Source organism: Dysidea avara, chromosome 11, assembly GCF_963678975.1.
Source record: "Dysidea avara chromosome 11, odDysAvar1.4, whole genome shotgun sequence".
NCBI classification, from domain to species: Eukaryota; Metazoa; Porifera; class Demospongiae; order Dictyoceratida; family Dysideidae; genus Dysidea; species Dysidea avara.
The window spans coordinates 13,465,673-13,481,536 of record NC_089282.1 but is presented as its reverse complement, the minus strand read 5'-3'; the positions used below and the strand labels follow the sequence as shown (position 1 = coordinate 13,481,536).

Genomic DNA, 15,864 nt, shown 5'->3' with positions numbered 1-15,864 from the left:
CTACCCTAATAGAACAGCTATGCTTTGCATTTTTAAAAGTTAGTTTATTTGCACCAACACAGTAAATAGTCTAAAATAGTATCTCAGAGTGTTTAAGGCCTGAAATTTTTCTGGGAAAAGGGGAAAATAGTATGCCTCCAGACTGCCAGAATGGCATCCATGTATGTCTGTTGTATGCTTCAAACTTCACATAGCTCCACCTCTTAACTCTTTAGCCTGCACCTGTTATCATGCCAGCAAGCATAATCAGCTTATATCCTATAATATCAATCAATTCCTAAATATATGAATGTCAGCTTTTAAGCCTTTTGGTGATAATTATTACCAGATTTGATTTCAACAGAATACAATGTTCCTGGGGAAGCATGCCCCACACCTGTAGATAGCATGCAACAGAAAAGGGGAAACCTGTCACCAAAATTCCTGGAGCCACTCTTGATCAAGTACCACAGGTACCATAATATTGATCTGTAATGTTATGCACAATTTTTCATGCAACCATAAATAGTACTCCTTATTAGATGACAGGTGGATTTTATATTGTCTAGAAACATGCAAGTGTATATCTCTTAAAAGGATGCATTAAGTCTGTTCTTAATTAACTTACGTAGCTAGGTCCACTCCTCACTTGGGTCTCGTTTTAATGGTGCACACAGATACATTTTGACCCAGACATTTTTGTGACTCCTCTAATGTGACCACTTTGTCATGCATGGTCCCGGAAATACAAGGATTCCACTGTATACATAATGTACATTACTTGTAACAAAGGCACACTTTGATAGAACAAGCAAATTTTAAAATTTACAGTTGGAAATTATATAGATTCATGATAAGTTTTGCATTTGACTTGTACTGATCTTCAAAGTGTGCATAGTAGTATATAACCAGCAGCTGTGAAGGCTGACTCACCAGTGGAGAATCTTAGAAGGGGTTTCAGGTTTAGGCAACAAGGGCAGATCTAGGATATTCTCAGGGGTGTAGCCAGGATTTTCTGGAAGGGGGTTGGGATTTGAACCTGTCCTGGGACCACGTTTGAACAAAAATGATGCTTACACAAATGTGCCCTTAGGGAGTAACATTAAAAGGTTTTGTTTATGTATCTAACTCATCTATTCACATTTACATGGTGTGCCCCCTAGCTGTATCTAGAATTGTTGTGTACATTCCTTATACTTCCTTGCAAATAGTTCTGCTGAGAACAGATGCAGTTTTCAATAAAGTTTAATGTCACACTACATCATAACATATTTTTGCAAGTATACTTAAATTGCTACAGTTCTCACTAATCCAGATAGGATGAAATAATAATGGATGGATATGAAACGTGCCTATATGATCTGGTTTCTGTTACATGTGATTGTCACATGTAGTGTGTCAGTCATGATTTTGGTGCAGTTGCAATAATTACTTATTTTGCAGTGTATGTGTACATATTATACAAAAACACATACAGGACCTAGAAATCATGATATAATATATATGGTAGTGATTGATGATAAAAAGGCAAATAGAATGCTGTAATTATGTAGCTATCACCAATTGACTCGCATATACGATAGCTCAGTAACTGGTTGTTTGTGTGATAATAATGACATCAAGGCATGCACCCAGACAATTGGAGCAGGTTCTTATGCAGAAGTAGGTGGGGCTGCTTGCATTGGCAATGGTGATATAATGATGAGATTTCTACGAAGGTTGGCTACTTTTCTAAATACGGAGATTGTTTCAGAGGTAAACTTTTAGTAAATATGTATAAGTTTCATCAATCAGTGGAGTGTATGTAAAAACTTTTGTAAACTAAATGCATGGACCTGCCCTTATCAATCTATATATAAAGTGATATTGTAGTCATACTAGCTAGTACATCTTATTTTTTGGAGAACAAAAGTACTACATTAGTACGTTTGTAATTTACATCTTGCGCATGTAAAGATATGTAATCATGTTAAGACAAAACACGTGTTGGGAGCATCAATTTTACCACTGAATTCATTATTTATATTTTCACTGGTGATTCTCTGTGGAGAGTACGAGATTAGGAAAGTCACCCGAGGAAGCTGCATGCTGATGATGCCATTAAAGAAAATTACAAATATACTTCCTGTAATTCTCTGGAGCAATTATTGTTGCAAATGTCAAGGGAGAATATATGGTAGGTACCTGTTTGACCACTGTGACCGATAATTATTCTCTTATTCTGTTGTGGCTACTGCAAGTAAACCCTTTCCTGACTCCCATAGGGTAAGTAGAATTTAAGGAAAACGGAAACGGAAAGCAGGAATGGGAACAACCCATGGTTAATGCCTGATAAAGGTTATCATGCAATATACAAATTGGATATAGGTTATATTTACAGCACAACGTTTTTTTGCAACGTTGTTTGGATCCTTTTGCTAAAACAATTGAAACGCTACAGTCACCTGCATTAAAATGCCCTAATATATGGAGCAGTCAAGAATGTTTTGTTAACTATCTCACCAGTGACCCACATTGATAGCCTGTGAATTGATGGACTATATCAAAGATTAGGTAGCTAAATCATTAAAATTGAAAGTTAGCTACTCCTTTGAACCATAAACATTTCTATTAAACATTAAATTAAAAACTGAGATTCACAAAGTACTCTAGTTAACTGACAGTACCTATTACATGCTTCAAAACTGTACCTATACTGTTTCCAGATAAGAAGTCATATGATGGGAGTATGCATGTGGCACTGGTATGCCTTGTCAAGCTGAAGTGACTCCAAGAGGAGTCCCCATGACTGGTCATTATCTCCCATGACTTGTCATATTGTCCTTAATCTCCTCATTACTGGTCATATTGTCCTTAGTCTCCTTATTGAAACCATACACTTACAAATACTACAGCTACCACATACCCATCATGTGAATTTTTCCTGAGGTTGAAGGTACAACTTTCCGCATCTATATGCAGGCACTGCATGTTAGTTAACTTGAATCCTATTCATGCTATAATGGTAAAATTTTATGCATAGCTTCAGGGAGTAGTTTAGCTAGTCTGTATATATGACAACTGTAGTCCATCAATTACCAGCTTTTATTTAATGCAGGTCCTGTGGGATAGCTAGTGAAACATTATTGACTGCTCTATTAGAGTATTTTAATGCAGGTGACTGCTCTATTAGAGTGTTTCGATCATTTTAGTGAAAGAATCCGACCAACGCTGCAAATAAACATTGTGCTGTAAATATAACCTATATCCAACTTGTATATTGCATGATTACCTTTATCAGACATTTTCTGTGAGTCGTTCCCGTTCCTGCTTTCCGTCCCGTTCCATTTTCCTCAAATTCTACTTACAGTCCCACTCCATGCAGAAAAATCCATGCACTCAATTTTATCTAAAATCAAACCAATAATAATAATAATTACAAAATAAGAATCTGTAAATGTACACAACAAGATAATTACTATACACGTCTTGACATGGTCATTGTATCAATTACATCTGGATAATACTCGCTATCATGTACCACAACTATAACAAGAAAAACAAGATAATTGCTACATACATACATACAAACATATATTTTACATATAGACTCACAAATACAAAAGGACACAGGACATGTGTGATGACTAAAGTAAAGACAAGGTTGTACATTGGTACTCGTCGCTGCTATGTGTGTACATATGTTTTAGTTATATCACAACAGGAGTACAATATCTTAGTTATATTGACATGAGAAAACATTGATAACTACCACTGCTGTAATATAACTGTCCTATATCCAAGTGCTGGTGCTTTGAAGTGTATACAGTTTTATATACAGCCTACAAAAACATGGGATTTTTCTGCATTCCACTCAGTTTTAGTTTCAAGATTCTGACGCATGCCTGTATTAACAGGGTTTAACCTTCTCACAGGCACCCTGTGATGGATTTCAGAAGTTGTAGAGACACATTCCATATTGAGTTTTGTAAATGAGATTACCATGAAACTTCCCTGAGAAAAGATAATGAATACAATATTTTAGGGGACCTTTAAAGAATCATCTGTGCGATGCACGGATGCGCATTTTTATAATTTATCCACAAAGAGTAAAACTAAAATTCAATCTCACAATTGTAAGTGTATTTACACCATGTAACAAAACGTACTAACGTAAAAATCAAAACAAACAAAAAAAAAAAACACAACATTTTGAGGGCTGTCAGCTTATGCCTTTTAGATCAGTAGATACTAGTGTAAATACTAGTGTAAATAACAAATGGGTTTGAGTTCTTGTTAGTTCTTTCACCTAATAGGTGAGTGATGCATCAGCTTATAACGACAGCCTGGGATTTGCTGCTCAGTCATCAGTGTCAGGCAGCAGATCCCTCACAGCTGTGGTAAAATATTACAAGTCTAAGGAAAAATTAGGAATTTTAAGTTCAATTAGGGATCATAGAAATAAAAGAAGGTCGCCTACATGCACCTGTAGACATACTAGCGGACATTTAAAATCTCTAATTCAGTCTAAATACCCATGACTGAATTAGGGATTAAGTGTCCACTAGTATATCTGCAGGTGTAGGTGACCTCCCTTGTTTCTCTACTTTTTATTTCTATGATCTCTAATTGAACTTAAAATTCCTAATTTTTCTTATACTTGTTTGTTTACTTCTGTAACATTAAAGAACCCATGCTTACTGCATCAAAAGAAAGGATGGCGACAGAGTTAATGTTTTCATCTAAACGCGTGCCCCAGCTATCAATTACTGACTCGAAAGTGAAAAGGCCACTATGGTTCGCCTTCAGCTATATTCATGCAGCCTGCTATACAGCGCTACAAACGAAGAACAGTAGGAAAAATGCCTCTGAAATCAATCCAGTCACCACGAAAAATAGGAGTGATTTGCAAGCCCCAACTACTTGAAATTGGGTGGCTATCATGCTTCGCTTTCACCTATTACACAGTATCACAAACAAAGAAGCGTCTCTGCAATCAATCCAGTTACTACTGAAAATTCAGGCGAAAAGCATAAGAAGCTGCATCGTGCTATTGCCGCAAATTAACACCTTGTGTTGTGAGCAAAAAGAATTGGAATACAAAAGAGGGCAAAGGCAAGTCTATGATGCATGTATTGTACAACACCAAACAGTGAAGAAATCAAGTCCATGGCCTATCTATTGTCGAGTTATGCTTGGCTGGAGGTATATCAGTTAGTCAGTCAGTCAGGCAGCATAAAATTCTGTTAAATATAAAAATTTTAAAATTCCATTAAAATCTTTTTTGGAAGGGTTTGAAGTCGGTCTGAAGACATTTTTGGGCTTAGCTGTGCTGAACTAATGCTGCCAAGCTGTCATGAAGGGAAATTGAAGCTGGTTTTAGGGTGATACTTTGGCTGAAAAAGCCCAGTCTTTCATGATCCCTAATATACAGTACTACCATACAGTATGATATTTCACTGAAGCCATACTTAAAGAGTTAAAAAGGACTGTATAACAGGAAGATGTTAATATAGAAGCCTCTTAGCTATATATTGTACTTCTGGTCATCTTCTCCAAACCATTCTTAGGTTTTGAAAATAGCCATAAGATTATCAGTAAGTATCTATACATTATGTCAAGACACACAATAGTGTGTTGTACGACCAAGAAAGCCAGCATGCCACGCTGTGAGTATATTGACAGGAAGAAAGAAAATGAAGTTTTCATGCATGAATAACTCCATGGTCCTCTCTCGAAAGCACACGATTGTAGGAACATCACAAAACCACAAACTCACACATGATCATACATTACATCATACTGCATTGCATAGTTAACCTATTTCCTACACCTCCCCTTTTCAAGCATTTGAAGGGGAAAATAAACTACAAAACAAATGCTACATGAAATTTTTAAAAATCAATTGCTAGCCTAAGATTTTTTATTGTCAGTTAGGGTCACAGAGCAGTCAGTTACGGCCAGGCTGGATCCTCAATTAACCTTGTGGTAGGACACTTGTCACGGGTAGATCTGTGTTGTATATGAGGAGTTCCAGATGTATCAGATTCAGAAGTTGTGCGAGGATCAAGCCTCCCTGCATGGTACTGAATTTGGTATATGATGGCGTAGGAAGCATCCGTTGCGGACTAAAACTCTGCCACCTGTTGTCTTCACATAATATCTATATACAGTATGAACCAATCTCTGTAACTACCCCGTAACTGTCCCATAGTCGAGACTGATGATTTTGAATTGCAATATGTGACCCAACATGAATGTCTGGCAGGTTGTGGGCATGGAGGTTGTAGTACGTTACAGAAGATTTGGAAGTGTAATTTGTCTGCTGTGTGGCCTCTTGCACTGGTCGCTACCACTGTGGAAGGAAAGAGCGTCAGTGAGTTCGCAGGATATCATGCACTGGGTGACCAAACAGTTTTTGAGCAGGCGACAAGCCATCCTTCCTACTGGGTGCATTGTGATACTGCAGCAATGATCTACAAAATTTCTCATCATCTATGGCTCTGCCATTCCATGAGTGTTGTAACAGCTTCTTCATTGACTTTATAGTGGCTACAACCTTGGTTACTCTGTGGGTACCTTGGTGAGGAAAGCTTGAGGAGAAATCCCCAGCATTTAGAAAAGTCAATAATTCTTGGACGTGAATTGTGGCCCACCATCAGACCATATAGTGTCAGGTACTGTGTGGGCTGTAGTGTTAAAGTGTAAAGGGATGACAGCTGGCCAATCAGTGTAGCAATCAACAATAATTAAGTGAGTGTAACCTGCATGTGAACAAAGGTCTATGGCAACCTTCTGGAATGGCGGTCTGGTCGTGGCTTTTGAACAATTGGTTCTCTAGGATGGCTGGGAAGATGATTTTGGTAGTGCTGACAGGAGAGGATGATGTTGTCAATGTCGTGATCTATTCCTGGCCAGTATACAGAAAGGTGAACACATTGCTTTGTTCTAACAGAACCCTGATGGGATTCATGAAGTTGTGACAAAATAACAGGTCACAGTTTTGTGGGAATGAGGAGTCTGCAACCATAAACAATGAGATTGTCGCCAATGTTGAGGCTTTCTCTAGCTTTCCAGTATTGCTTGCAAGCATCTGGTAGTTGATTTCTATGATATGGAAATTCATGTATAATGAAGTGCTGGAGTTGTTGGTCACTGCATCTTCTTGAGCAACTTTCTTGAGGTCATCTAGGCTATAGGATAGTGGTTCATTTGATTTGAGAGTTCGTATTTCAGTAATGGATAGGTCTGACTGATAAAGAATATCTAACTCAGCAAGGCTTCCTTCAGGTGATGGGTCTGCTATTGGGTTTCTTGACAGTGCACCTGGGGCATCATTTTTTGTGCCTTTCACCCATTCTGCTGTGAATTTGTATGCCATTAGTTTGATTTTTAATCTCTGAAAGCGAGGATTATTTTGTCTAGGCAGTGGTGGTTAAGAATAGGGATAAGTGGATTGTGATCTGTGATGACTTGAAAGTGTTATAGTCCAGCTAGGAACAAGTGACATTTGAGGTAGCCCAAGTGGACAGCCAGCATTTCTAGTTCTATGATGGCATAGCGACATTCAGCGTCAGTGAGAAATCTAGATCCTGCTTGAATCAATGTCCAAGTGCCGGACTGTTGGAGTATGAATCCAAGGCCTTGACGGCTGGCATTGGTACATTATTCATGTCAAAAAATGACAGCATAGGTGCAACAGTCAGAGATTCTTTAGCAGTTTGAAAAGCTTGGTCATGGGTGACTGACCACTGAAACTCATTCTTTGTACTGAGTAAAGGGTATAGTGGTGTAAGCAGCATGGAAATAGTGTTTGTACTAGCTGAAAGTAAACCGAAGAAGGATCTAAGGTCTGTACAGTTGTTTGGTGATGGAAACTTTGATACGACATCAGTAATAGTGTGGTCTACTTGGAATCCTGCAAAAGTGACTGAGGACTCACAAAACTTGCACTTGTCTAGGTTCAGGGTGATCTTGTTGTCAGCACATCTTTGCAGAAATTCTTGGACATGTTTACGTGTTGTTCGGCATCATTGTCATAAATCACAATGTCATCCACTATAGTATGTACGTATTGAGTTGGATCCTCAAAAACATTTAATAACTCATGGATGCAATTACACATGATCTTGAAATTTGGCTTATTTGTAGTACTGCTTGACCTGCTAAAAATATTTCAAAATCTTTTTGTTCAAATGTCTGACACAATATTTAAATTTTTCATCATACATTTCCTATGGGGAAGCCATAAAATGTGCTGTCCATTACAGCCCTTTCCTGAACTTGCAATGGAACCAAACCATACGTGTCTGTTGCTGACACCTTTGCTGTCGCCATTAATCATCTGGTTGGCTAAAATGTTTACTGTCTTGAGAAAAAAAATCCACTTTTAATTTTTAGCTATTTTTCAGGATCCAGCTCAACTTGTACATATTGCATGCGGCGGAAACCCGAGAGGCCATCGAAAACTTCATGCATACATCTATCATAATGTTCAGATATGGAGAAAATTCCATATGATGCATGCAAATACTTGAATCAGCCGAATGACGTAATGAAAGTAGGGCTTTCTTGATCGAGAGTACATTGGTGATAGCCTTTCATGGCATCCAAGACAGTAAAAAGTTTAGCTTGGCTGGCTGATATGTTGGCATTGGCTTCAGCAGGAGAGGGTGATTGGTATCTGTCTCTCTTTATATAGAGATTGAGGTGTGGAAGGTCTACATACATGTGTATCTGGTCACTATTCTTTTTAGGTGCTATCACAATAAGGATGCACCAGTCAGTTGCTTCAGTGACTGGCATAATGATGTTCTGTGATTGTAAGTGGTCCAGTTCAGCCTTCAGTTTGTCACAGTATGCATACAGAATAGATTTGGGGGTGTTGACACAGAAGGGTCTGGCATCATCAGTGAGACAGATGTGGAAATCTTCACCAGCCATTGAGATGATGTTGCCTTCAGATACAGTAAGAAACTTTTTAACTGCCAAGTGCTTATCAAGAGGTAAACTAGCAGCTTCATGGTAGCAGAAGCACTGGCTACAGAAGTGGTAGTAAAGCTGGTAACAGTTGGGTTTGGGTCGCAATCTGGTAAAATTCCAAGTACCTTACATGTCTTCCACGACATCAGTGTGCCAGGGCAGATGTGTAAGTCATCATGCAAGGTGTACTTTATCCCCAATCTTGAAACGTACCAGCAGCCTACCAACTGGTCAGCTCCATTGGCGGCTTTGGGATAGAAGAGGGTAGCAGGTTGTCAATGTGCTCATTAAGCTGAGAAAGAATACTAGTACCAGCCGCTGAAATATCTGCACCTGAATCTGGAAGGACAGCTGTGGTGGTGGCACCATTAAGGGTAGTAGTGTCAATCTTGAGCTTGGGTGCAGGGTCTGCATGTGGATGTAACATGGTGAATGTTGGACAGGGTTGTCTGTTGGTCTAAGGGGCTATCAGGCTGGGTAGATTGAAGAGTAGAGGTAGAACGTAAAGTTGGTTTGAGTTCATTATGTTGAATAGTTTTGGAGCAGCAGATTCTGGAGAAGTGACCCAGTTTTTTACAATTGTAACATGACACACGATATGCATGACATTCTGTGCAGCCTGCTGGATGTGGCTGAGCTCCACAACCATGACACAGTGGTTGTTAGGTAAACAGCTTCTTCTGGGGTGTGTCTTGAGGACTGTAATAGACTCATAGTGGTTGGTGGCTAGGTCCTTGCTGTATGGCAGCTTGCTGTTTCTTGGCTGCTTCTTGTGCTTGACACATGTGGATGGCTGTATCTAAGATGAGGTCTTTTTCTTGCAAAAGGTTTGCAACAGTGTCACCATCAAGTAGGCCTTCAATTGTTTGATCACATACACTCTTCTGTGTGTAAGCATCACTGCAAAAGCTACAAATTTTTACAAGCTCGCTTAATGAAACAAGGTGATCATTGAAAAACTCTCCTAGCTGCTGTGTTCTACAACAAAAGTTTCTTCGTTCATCTGATTCATTGATGTGGCCAACAACATACTTCTTAATGGCACTGATGATAGTTGCTACGCTTTTACGTTCCTTGGCAGTGAGGCCAAGATTATTGACCATGGCAAGATTTTTGTGTGAGAAACACAATGTTAACACTTGGACTCATTTCACAGTAGATTGTTTATAAAGTCTGGACAGGCTCATATAAGATTCCCACTGTGTTTTCCATGCTGAAAAGTTGGAGCCGTGGTCAATTTGTGAGTCCAATTTAGGAAGATCTCTTTGCCGAAAAACATACAAAGACATAGGTGATATATGGAGAACAAAATGATGGAGAACAAATAATACACTTGAGAATGAGAGTATCACATGATGGGGTGCCTCAAACCAGCACCAGGGATCAATGCTGAGGATTAGAAAATGAAGATGACAGTTAACACAGTGAGATTAGGCATTCTACTGCTCGCAGCGTCATGTAAGAACATCACAAAACCACAATCAGAATTATATTCATACACACATGATCACATGCACATTACATCATAGTGCATAATTAACCTATTTGTTACAACAATTTTTGCATTGTTGCTGCTAGGGCTGGGCGGTATTGAAATTTTACTATCATGATATATCATGGGAAAAGTATCACGATATTACTAATTATCACGATATTTTTTCATATTTTGACAGATGTTCTACCACGAAACTACACCTGCCTACACAAGTGATATAACCTGCAGCAACATGAATGGATGAGCAAAATTACATGTACATGCCTCTACATGGCTGTACCATGGAGATATAGACATCAGGTAGACAAACAATTAGGCTTGGTGAGGATGTGTCTTGTACACCCAAGTGCATGACATAAATTCAGGAGTTCTACAGATTCCCATGCACGACTAAAATACTGCTAACTATAGCAATATAAACTTTTGCATCACCCATGTACATTTTATTATAATGCTACAATGTGCAGAAATATTCTTTCCTCAATAAAAATCTAAAATAATAAAGTCCCTTTAGTAGCTACTTTCATATTCGCATGAATGCTCTATTAGAGCTACTTGACTGCTCTATTAGAGTATATAGGTGACTGCTCTATTAGAGAATCTCGATCTATAGTCCTGACCCTTCCCTTTCCTGGAGCTAAAACAGCAGCACCGTGTTTACAGTAGTTAGCTAATATGGATATTATTGGAGAATACCATGGTAATCACGAGATCGCGATAATATCGTTTCCAAGAATTTTTGACGATACTGGTATTGTTACATCAGAATATCACGGTTTTACGATATAACCGAGATACCGCCCACCCATAGTTGCTGTCAGCCACCTTCCAAACTTCAGCAAAACAGTTTATGTGTTCGTGAAACACAAGCCCTCAAAGTTCTAATTTTTCTTTATGCACAGTACAGAAACCAGTAAAAAATGCACATGCACAACTCAATTGTGAAATTTGGTGTATACTAATGACTTATTGTGAATTCACTTACCAAGTCTGGTGAATAATCACAAGCATAAAAGATCCACACACCTGCAAGGTAAACCTCCTAAGGGAATGGCTTGAAATTGGTTTGTATCTAGGTTAACCATCATTGCTGAAACTTTTGTGGGTGAACATTACAGAGTTACAAGGAAAAATCCAATAAAATTGTGGGCGTAAAAATTAGACCTAAGAAATTTTGAACTTTGAGTATTGAGTATAGATTTAAAATTGTAGATTTCACTTATAAAGTAGAAATTATATGGGTTTTTGGCATGTACCAATATCCGATATTAATGCCACCAAAAGAAGCCGATAACTGATGGTCGATCCGATATTTGTATTATAGTTAAAAGTGTACATTTACCTACCCTACAACGACATGTGCATGTATTCATTGTTACTAGATGAATAAAAAATTGGAAATTTTAAAATAGGAATAGGGATCGCTGAAAAAAGCCACAAAACAAGAAGGGATCGCTGGGGTGGTAATGTAAACCACAAATCCTATTTTGACTCTATCATAAATCTTTACTTACATGCTCTGTCATTTTGAGGTGAATCAAAATAGGGATTTGGGGTTTGCATTGCCACCGACAGAGTCAAAATAGGGATTTGTGGTTTACATTACCACCCCAGCAATCCCTTCTTGTTTTGTGGCTTTTTTCAGCGATCCCTATTCCTATTTTAAAATTTCTAATTTTTTATTCATCTAGTTTGTGTACTTTTTATTAATTCAGTAATGGATTATGAAGAAGACTGTTGTGAATTGTGTAATTTTGTATTCTGCATAATAACACCGTCAACATTTCAGTACACACATGAAACTGATCAAATTGCAATGTGATTACAGACTGAGAGTCTCCTAATATGAGCTACAATTTACATTACTGGTGCCTTTAATAGCTGTCAAATTCAGTGCAAGGATTGTTGTTATATACTTGACTGCATTATATATCAGGGTGAACTCCCTTCACACTGGAATGGGGCATATGTAACACCAGTATACAAGAAAGGCCCATGTACTAATCCATCGAACTATAGACCTATATCATTGACTAGTATTTGCTGCAAGTTGTTGGAACATATCATCTCCTCAGCAATATCTTCTCACTCTATTGACTACACTATCATGTGTATAAATTATAGTATGTTCACGTTGAGCTGAATCCTGAAAAACAGCTAAAAATTGAAAGTGGATTTTTTCTCAATAGAGTTAACATTTCAGCCAACCAGATGATTATTGGTAACAGCAAAGGTATCAACAACAGACATGTATGGTTTGGCTCCATTACAAGTTCGGGAAAGGGCTGTAATGGACACTGTACTTATATGGCTTCCCCATAGGAAATGTATTGCAAAAATTTTGATTGGCCATAAATATTATGTCAAACATTTGAACAACAAGATTTAGAAATATTTTTAGCGGGTCAAGCAGCACTACAAATGAGCCAAATTTCAAGATCGTGTGTAGTTGCACCCATGAGTTATTAAATGTTTTTGAGGATTCAGCTCAACGTGAACATACTATAATATGGATTTCTTTGATTAATAATGAAAACTGTGATGAATAGTGTAATTTTGCATTCTGCATAGTAATGCTGTCAACGTTTCAGTACAAACATGAAACTGATCAAATTGCAATGTGCATACAGACTGAGAGTCTCCCAATATGAGCTACAATTTACATTACTGGTGCCTTTAATAGCTGTCAAATTCAGTGCTATACACTTGACTGCATTATTAGAGTATTTACATGACTGCTCTATTAGAGTATTTAATCTGGATAACCCGCCCACGTACAATAATCACGGAGCGAAAAAAACCACCTTGCAACAAAGTCATCAGCCCAGATTAAGCTTCCTGGCCTATACTGAGTTTAATAAAGACAGATTCTATTAGCCACAAGTAGCGCACACCAAAAAACTTAACACTGAGTGCGGTTTTGTATGGCTTCTCGAGCGCAATGGAGCTTTAGCCAGAAACGGCCCGGTTTGGGCTGTTTCCATCCAAAAACGAAATCAAAAGTAGGTCATGGACACGTACAATGATCCATTCAGCAAGTCTTGCTACTTTTTATCCCAGGATTCTCCTTGTAAACTTCACTATGCCTGTGAAGAATAATAATTTATTATTATTATATTATTATAATTTATTATTATTATTATTACTAGGACCGCGTCACATACAACCAAGTACATACACCAACGTGACAGCCTCCTTGTGAGGTTATTAGGTGGTAAAGACACGATCCCCAAATCAACTCAATATGTCACAGTAGTGACAGATACAACACAATAGTGGCATCGTAACTAAAGGCCTAAGTGCCAGTACATCATTGGTGTGGTAATGGCACAGTGATGTGTACACAGTATATGCATACACAACCTACAGGAGATGCACAATACTGTAGGAGTATACAAGCCAGGTGGACCAGATAAAGGAAGACAGCCAAGCCAGCCAGAGCCTAGTAAGCTAGGTAAAGGCAAAATGTACAATAATACAAGAAAACATTTAAAACATACCACGCTCTGTTATGTTATTGTTATTGTTATTATCTACTTTACCAGTTAGGCACTGGAGGGTGTACACAGAAGGCAGAGCCTGTTCGAGGTGTTTACCCATAGCCTAGGAGCCTAAGCGAAAATCTTTGAGTTAAATATCCTAAAGTGAAACGGGACAAATACTTACAATACATTAGTACAAACAGACAACCAAACCAACCAGAGCCTAGCAAGCCAGAAAAAATATAGTAAAATACAAGACATATGTACATTACAATACAAACAAACATACCTGTCCTTGTGCAGCTGGCATGTCAAACCTATTCAGGTGTCCTGCAGCCATAGATACACAGAGCGCATCCACTGGCAGCTGGCATGGCGACTTGAGACTTAGTGTGCCAGCTGGCAACACTTTCAAACACAATTGAACAGTAGTTCGCTCGTCTAAATAGCCATTTGAATCTGCTCGGTTAGTAGTGGGTATATCACGTGCTGTTTTGATCGGCATTAAATAGAATTGTCGTACGTTTCTATCACCTCCACGGAAACATTCACCCATTATACGATTATCTCTTCATACAACATGGATTCTATTCCCGGTGAGTGCGAAGCCTTAGGCCTTGTAGTTTTCTCAATCATTATTTATTAATTAACTATTTATTTATTTCATTCATTATTAATGACGTAATTTTAACCGCATTTCGTATTATTCTTAGTACTTGGTTGTATATCTAGGACCGCGTCACATACAACCAAGTACATACACCAACATTGCAACCTACCCATTGGGCAAGTATAAACAGTGCCATAGGAAACACTCAGAGCAGTGTGCGTGTACCTGTGGAAATGATACATATGCATACGTACACAGGCAAGGGAGTTTAACTGCCATCAGAAAACCACAATACTAAAACACAACCTACACAAAAAACCAAGTTAAGTTAGCTATATTGAAAGTAACTATATATTGTAGGTGTGACTGACGTGTCTCTGAAGATGACTCAGCAGTGAAGTGAGGCTATGCAGAATAAGGGATATGGTGAAGGCACAATTAGCAATTGATCCCAATCAAGCCAATATGGCACAACAGACTCTGTTGTAACTAGAGGCCACTGGTGATGTACCTGTATATCAGCAATGTGGCATTGGCACAGTGATCACAGTCTATAATATTATGCATACAGCCATGCACAACATACAGGAGATAGTTACACATTGTTGTATATGCAGCACTGCATCGGCTTCTTGTTTAGCTACTACAGACTCACAGTAGACTAGTAGTTAAGCTGAGTGGAAAATAATTCCAGCCGCCAGCAAGCCAGATGAAGGATGAAGATGTAGACCTATAATACAACTACTGGTACAAGTATTACATTACTCATTACCTTGCTGTTCCAGCTGGTTGTTTATGAGCGCATCAGCTGGTATCCCAACTTATGAGCGCATCAGCTGGTACATCATTGCATGACGCCTGGAGCGCATATCCTGCACACAAAATACACAGTTACAAACATTTAAACATACTTGTAATGTTGTTGCTTACCAGTAAAGTGGCGCCTGGCCGCCTGGCCTCTGCACGGACGTTTACTAATCTTCTCGTTCGAGAAATCTGTAATTAAACAAGGGCGTGGTGCCGAGCGTTATATAGAATTACACGTACGGTAAAGTCATCAGCACGAACAGGCGTACTTATTATACGGTTGTGCCTTCATTCACAGGCGAATCTATCCCTACTTAGTTCATGTCTCTAGGCCTCGTAGTTTTCTCAAACATTATTTATTATTTATTTATTTATTTATTTATTCATTCATTATTAATGACGTAATTTTAACCGCATTTCGTATTATTCTTACTACTTGGTTGTATAATTACTGTGTCAACTTCGCAAGCGAAGACTTTACACAGGGGGGGGATTTATGCAATTACAACTGATTAATTTGATTCTTATTA

The 15,864-nt window shown here is 38.4% G+C and overlaps 1 protein-coding gene across 1 annotated transcript in view; it reads right to left on the bottom strand.

The window, feature by feature from the left end:
• Positions 1 to 3,362: 3,362 nt before the first annotated feature.
• The window catches only part of LOC136239407 (uncharacterized), a 25,020-nt gene continuing 12,518 nt past the window's right edge, over positions 3,363 to 15,864 (bottom strand). The window contains exon 4 of the mRNA XM_066030139.1: positions 3,363 to 3,504. Within this exon, the coding sequence (XP_065886211.1) occupies positions 3,437 to 3,504 (68 nt within the window). The 3' untranslated portion in view covers positions 3,363 to 3,436. The remainder of the gene's footprint in view (positions 3,505 to 15,864) is intronic.